The 7196-nt window shown below is 33.9% G+C and overlaps 1 protein-coding gene across 1 annotated transcript; it reads right to left on the bottom strand.

Annotated features, from left to right (window-relative positions):
* Positions 1-5456: 5456 nt before the first annotated feature.
* LOC131405345 (olfactory receptor 4L1-like) lies at positions 5457-6395 on the bottom strand. The gene has a single exon (XM_058540406.1). The coding sequence runs from the start codon at positions 6393-6395 to the stop codon at positions 5457-5459; it is 939 nt and encodes a 312-aa protein (XP_058396389.1).
* Between the last annotated feature and the right edge of the window lie 801 nt (positions 6396-7196).

The raw sequence follows: 7196 nt of genomic DNA, 5'->3' as shown, positions 1-7196 counted from the left end.
ATAAATAAAGAGACAATTGAGAAAAACATCACAAAGAGCCACAAAACTGAAACGACAGACAGAAATACAAGGAAAAAGAAACAATGGAAATATAGACTAACCAGAAAACCAAAGTAAAATGGCATTATTAAGCTCTCAGATATCAAGAATCACTCTAAATGACAATAGATTGCATTCACCAATCAAAAGAAACAGACTGGATGGATTCAAAAGGAAGAATGAATAATATGTGCCTTGAGGAGACCTATCTCAACTCTAAAGACAAACATAGTGGCAGAGTGAAGAGATGGAAGGTAATACTCCAAGCAAATGGCAAACAAAAGAAAGTGAGTGTAGCCATTCTTATTTCAGAAAAAGCAGACTTCAAGCCAAAAAAGTTAATAAGAGACAAAGATGGACATTATACAATGATAAAAGAGGCATTCTAACAAGAAGACATAATACTTATTAATATATATGCACCTAACATACTAGCACCAAAGTATATAAACCAACTACTAACATAGCTAAAGCGAGAAATTGACAGCAACACAATAATAATAGGGGACTTCAACATCTCATCTATATCAATGGACAGATCATCCAACAAGAGAGTCCTCAGGGAAACAGTGGTCTTAAATGAAACACTAGACCAGGTGGACTTAATAAATGTATTTAGAATGTTCCATCAAAAAGCAGCAGGATACACATTGTTCTCGAATGCATATGGAACATTTTCAAAGATATACTATATTTTGGGAAACAAAACAAGCCACAATAAATTTAAGAAGATTGGAATCATATCAAGTAATTTTTCTGACCACAATGGTATGAAACTAGAAATCAACTACAAAAAGAAAGCTGGAAAAGTTACAAATATGTGGAGACTAAATAACATGCTACCAAACAATCATTAGATCAATGAAGAAGTCGAATAATACCTGGAGAAATGACTGAAAATGCAACATACCAAATGAAAATGAAAACACAACATGCTAAAACTTATGGGATGCAGCAAAAGTGGTAGTGAGAGGGAAGTTTATAGTAATAAAGGCCTATTTCAAGAAATAAGAAACATTTCAAATAAACAATCTAACACTATATTTAAGAGAACAAGAAAAAGAAGAACAAACAAAGCCTAAAGTCACTAGAAGGAAGAAAATAATAAGAATCAGAGTAGAAATAAATGAAATAGAGACTAAAGAAACAATAGAGAGGGTAAACAAAACTATGAGATGGTTCTTTGAAAAGATAAAGAAAATTAACAAATCCTTAGCCATATTCACTAAGAAAAAAAGAGATAATGCTCAAATATATAAAATAAGAAATGAAAGAGGAGACATTACAATGGATACCACAGAAATGCAAAGGATTATAAGAGAATACTATGAAAAGCTATATGCCAACAAATTGGATAACCTAGAAGAAATGGATACATTTTTAGAATCAGACAATCTTCTAAAACTGAATTAAGAAAGAAATAGAGAATCTGAATAGAACAATCACAAGTAAAGAGATTGAAACAGTAATCAAACAGCTCCTAAAAAACAAAAGTCCAGAACCAGATAGCTTCTGTTGTGAATTCTACAAAACATTCAAAGAAGATTTAATACCTATCCTTCTCAAACTCTTCCAAAAAATTGAAGAGTATAGGAGGCTTCCTGGTGCATTTTACATTGCCGATATTACCCTGATACTGAAAGCAGACAAGGACAACACAAAAAAGGAAAATTATGGCCAATATTGCTGATGAACATAGATGCAAAAATCCTGAACAAAATATTAACAAATTGAATACAGTAATACATTAAAACAATCATACTCCACGATCAAGTGCAATTTATTCTAGGGATGCAGGGATGGTTCAACATCCGCAAATCAATCAATGTGATATACCACATTAAAATAATGAAGAATAAAAATCACATGATCACCTCAGTAGATACAGAGAAAGCATTTGACAAGATCCAACATCCATTTATGATAAAAACTCTCAATAAAATGTGTATAGAAGGAAAGTACCTCAACATAAAAAGTTCTTATATGACAAATCCACAGCCAACATCATACTCAATCGTGAAAAACTGAGAGCTCTTCCTGTAAGGAAAGGAACAAGACAAGAATGCCCACTCTCACCACTCTTATTCAACATACTATTGAAAGTTTTAGCCAGAGCAATTAGTCAAGAAAAAGAAATAAAAGGCTTCCAAATTGGAAAGAAAGAAGTAAAATCATCATTATTTGCAGATGACATGATTCTATATGTAGAAAACCTTAAAGAATCCACTAAAAAACTATTAGAAATAATTAATGAATACTGTAAAGTTGCAGTGTATACAATCAACATACAAAAATCAGTTGCATATCTGCACACTAACAACCCAGCAGAAAAACAAATCAAGAATACAATCCCATTTACAATCACAACATAGAGAATAATGTACCTAGGAATAAATTTAACCAAGGAGGTGAAAGACTTATACACTGAAAACTATAAGACATTATTGAAAGAAATTAAAGAAGACATAAAGAAATGGAGAGATATTCCATGCTCATGTATCAGAAGAATAAACATAGTTAAAATGTCCATACTACCTAAAACAAGCTACAGATCCAATGTAATCCCAATCAGAATCCCAATGATATTCTTCACAGTAATAGAATAAAGAATCCTAAAATTTACATGGAACAATAAAACACAAGAAATAGCCAAAGAAATCCTGAGAAAAAAGAACAGAGTTGGAGGTATCACAGTCCCTGAATTCAAAATCTACTACAAAGGTATAGTAATCAAAACAGCATGGTACTGGGAGAAAAACAGACACAAAGATCAATGGAACAGAATTGAAAGCCCAGAAATAAAACCACACATCTACAGACAGCTAATCCTCCACAAAGGAGCCAAGAATATACAATGGAGAAAGGAAATAATGGTGTTGGGAAAACTGGACAGCAACATGCAAAAGAATGAAAATAGACCATTATCTTACGCCATTTACAAAAATTAACTCAAAATGGATTAAAGACTTGAATGTAAGACCTGAAACCATAAAACTCCCAGAAGAAAACATAAGCAGAATGCTCCTTGGCCTTAGTATTAGCAGTATCTTTTTGAAAATCTTATCTCCTCAGGGAAGGGAAACAAAGAACAAATAAACAAATGGGACTACATCAGACTAAAAAGCCTCTGAATGGCAAAGGAAACCATCAACAAAACAAAAAGATATCCAACTATAGGCTAATTTCCAAAATATATAAAGAACTCATGTAACTCGACAGCCAAAAAATGAACAACCCAATCAAAAACTGGGCAGAGGATATGAACAGACATTTTTACAAAGAAGATATAATATACAGATAACCTACAGGCATGTGAAAAGATGGTCAACATCATTAATTATTAGGGAAATGCAAGTCAAAACTGTAATATCACCTCACACCTGTCAGAATGGCTATTACTGAAATGACAAGAAATAACAAGTGTTTGAGAGGATTGTTGGAGTGCTAGTGGGAATGCAAATTGCTGCAGGCACTGTGAAAAACAGTATGGAGATTTCTCAAAACATTAAAAATAGAAATACCATATGATCTAACTATTTCATTTCTGAGTACACAGATACACGCACCTCTATATTCATTGCAGCATTATTCACAATAGCCAAGACTTGGAAGCAATCCTAGTGCCCATCAACAGGTGAATGGGTAAAGAAGCTGTGTGTGTGTATATATATATTCCATACATATATATATATTCCATATATATATATGTATATTCCATATACATATATATACATATATATATATGTATATTCCATATACATATATATATATATATGTATGGAATGGAATACTACTTGGCCATAAAAAAAGACAAAATCATGTCATTTGTGACAACATGGATGGACCTTGAGGGTATTACGCTAAGTGAAATAGTCAGATAGAGAAAGAAAAATACCGTGTGATTTCACTCTTATGTGGAAGATAAACAAACAACCAAACACATAGATAAGAAGAACAGATTGGTGGTTACCAGAACGGAAGGAGGTGGGTGGAGGGTGAAAGGGACAAACAGGCACAGATGTATGATGATGGATGGCAACTAGATTTTTGGCAGTGAACACGATGCAGTCTATACAGAAACTGAAATACAATAATGTACACCTGAAATTTACATAATGTTGTAAACCAATGCGACCTCAGTAAAACAATTTTTTTAGTAAAAGGATATAGACCTAAGTCTTAATGACACAAAATAATTTTAGTCAAAGAAGAAACATTGACAATTGCATTTTTTTTTTTAAGATTTTATTTATTTATTTTTCCCCCCAAAGCCCCAGCAGATAGTTGCATCCCAGGGCCGCACATCCTTCTAGTTGCCGCATGTGGGACGCGGCCTCAGCATGGCCGGAGAAGCGGTGCGTCCGTCCGCACCCGGGATCCGAACCCAGGCCTCCAGCAGCGGAGCGCGAGCACTTAACCGCTAAGCCACGGGGCTGGCCCTGACAATCGCATTTTAATGATATCACTCTGGATGCTTGCACAGAATGCATTGAATGGAGGAAAGAACCCATGTGATGATGTAGGTTCAATTACGAAGCTATTGCCTAGAGCAACAAGAAATGTTGATGTCTTGAATTGGGCGAGAATATTTAAGATTAATCATCAATGAGTATGGAATTCCCAATTTAGCATGCACTGCCTCCCTCTTCAAAACTCACAAACAAATCAGATTTAGCTTATAACTGCAAGAAGGATTATAACCCTATCAGAGGCAAATTTAACTATAGTGTTATGTAAAACACTTGGAAAGAAAAATTACATGGTATCTTATATAAAATCAAGACGTGCTCCTATTTTTATTTATTGAGACTTGATAGTTAACTGTGCATGCTTATATTATTTCTTGGACCATTTTGTTTCAAGGCTGTTCTTTGTAGTTCTATTGAAATTGTCCTTCCATGTTTTTTTTTTCTTATGGTATCTTATTCTCATTCTGGCATCTTATATTCACCATACTGTCAAATTTAACTATTTATTCCTATTTTTTGTCTCATTGGTTCAAGAGATTAAAATCACGCTTTTCCCATTGTTGTTAACATTATTTTAATCATGCTCAGGGTACCTCATTTAATGACAGTATAACTTTATGAAGGTAATTAACAATGTATATGTATTAAAATTATCTCTAATAGTATTCACTCATATTTTTTCATAATTATTTCTTCATTAATAAATATATAGTAAATGTCTTTGGAAAATATTCAATTATTTCATATGTTTATTTTGTTGCAGGTCAATAATTATCATTATGTATTATAACAACATTTAAGTATAAATTTAAAATATTTTATTATTCATTTTTCCAGCACTGGTTATGATTCTGACATAAGAAGAGTGAAACTATGCATCTTATATAGTCTATTCAAATTCTGTTAGCATAGTATTTGAAGGTCGTGTTAATGATATAGTGCTATAGTCTAGAAGTTCTGTGTGGTGCTAACATGGTGGACCCATAATTTTCTCATGGCCCCTAGCATTTTCTGATTTCTCAGTGTGTAAATAATAGGATTCAGTAGGGGTGTGACAATAGTGTAAACTACAGCAAGGATTTTATTGCCTGCAAAACTACTGAATGGCCAGGCATAGATAAAGATACAAGGTCCGAAGAACACAGTGACCACAATGATGTGGGCAGACAGTGTGGACAGAGCCTTGGAGAGCCCTCCAGATGATCTTTGCTGTACAGTGACCAGGATGACAGTGTAGGAGACAAGCAGGAGGATGAAGCAGATAAATGAGAGCAGCCCACTGTCAGCAATGACAAATAATTCCAGAGTATATGTTTCAATACAAGCAAGCTTAACCACAAGGGGAAGATCACAAAATACATTGTCTACAACCCTGGGGCCACAGAAAGGCAAGTTTACTGTTAATACCTTCTGGCTCATGGTGTGTATAAAACCAGTTATCCATGAACGTATCACAAACCCATTCAGCACCCTGTGGCTCATGATTGCCCTGTAGTGCAGGGGTTTACATATGGCTACATATCTGTCAAAGGCCATGGCTATCAAAAGAGTCATCTCAGCACCCCCAAAGTAGTGCATAAAGAACATCTGGGCCATGCAACCCCATGTGGAGATGGTCTTGGGTTCAGTGAGCAAGTCTGTGATCATCTTGGGTGTGGTGACGGTGGAGAGACACATGTCCAAAAAAGAGAGGTTTCCAAGGAGGAAGTACATGGGAGAATGAAGGGTAGAACTAAATGTCACGGTGACCATAATGAGAATGTTTCCCAACACAGTAGCACTGTAGATCAAGGAGAATGTCACAAAGTAGAAAATCTGAAGTTGCCATGGTCCAGAAAATCCTAGTAAAATAAACTCAGCCACTACAGATCCATTTTTCAGATCCATTTACTCAATTCAGAAAGGTTCTAGAAGTTCTTACATACAAAGAGAATTAAAGAAAATAAAGCCACAATTAACACCAATGTTTTCCTATTTCTGTTTAAGAACAAGAGCACATAATCTTAAATATATCGGCACATTACTGTTTATAATTTGGGATTATTTTATGGGTCACATCATTTTCAAACAATATTCTTATAATTATGCAGTAAATAAAAAGGATTTGAAGGAGTGGAAGTTTCATTTTCTCTTGTTTTATTCTAACAAATTATACTCTTTTATCAATTGATCTTGACTTTGTCATTAATTTGCTCATGTAGAAAAATTAGATAAGTAGCTAAATTAGTATTTATTTTGCCTTTTATTAGTATAGTTTTCTGTACCTGTCACCTCTTGAGATTAGGTTATCACAACATATAAGGAATATAAAATTTGGAAGAGAGAATTTTATTGTCCTATATCTCTGAAATAATTTATGAAGGTCATTCTATGGTTCTAAAACAAACAAACAAGTGTACACACACACACAAAATTAGGAGCTAATTTATACGTGGAAGAAAGTCTTTGAATTCCTTAAAAATAATTTTGCTTTTTAGTTTCTGTTGTGTTGCATACTGAGAATTTCAGGAAACATGGACTCAGCCTCATATTTTTTTGAGTTTGATTTCTCAAATCCTGTTATTACCATTGTTCATAGTGAGGAGTTTGTGTGTTGTGTGTACATGTATGTATGTGGTGCTTTAGAAGTAAATAGTGAAATGATTCAATCCTAACATAAATTTTGCTTTGGTTGTAATGTATCATACT

Source organism: Diceros bicornis, chromosome 5 (assembly GCF_020826845.1).
Source record: "Diceros bicornis minor isolate mBicDic1 chromosome 5, mDicBic1.mat.cur, whole genome shotgun sequence".
NCBI classification, from domain to species: Eukaryota; Metazoa; Chordata; class Mammalia; order Perissodactyla; family Rhinocerotidae; genus Diceros; species Diceros bicornis.
Note: the sequence above shows the minus strand (reverse complement) of the source record. Positions and strands in the feature narration are given on the sequence as shown.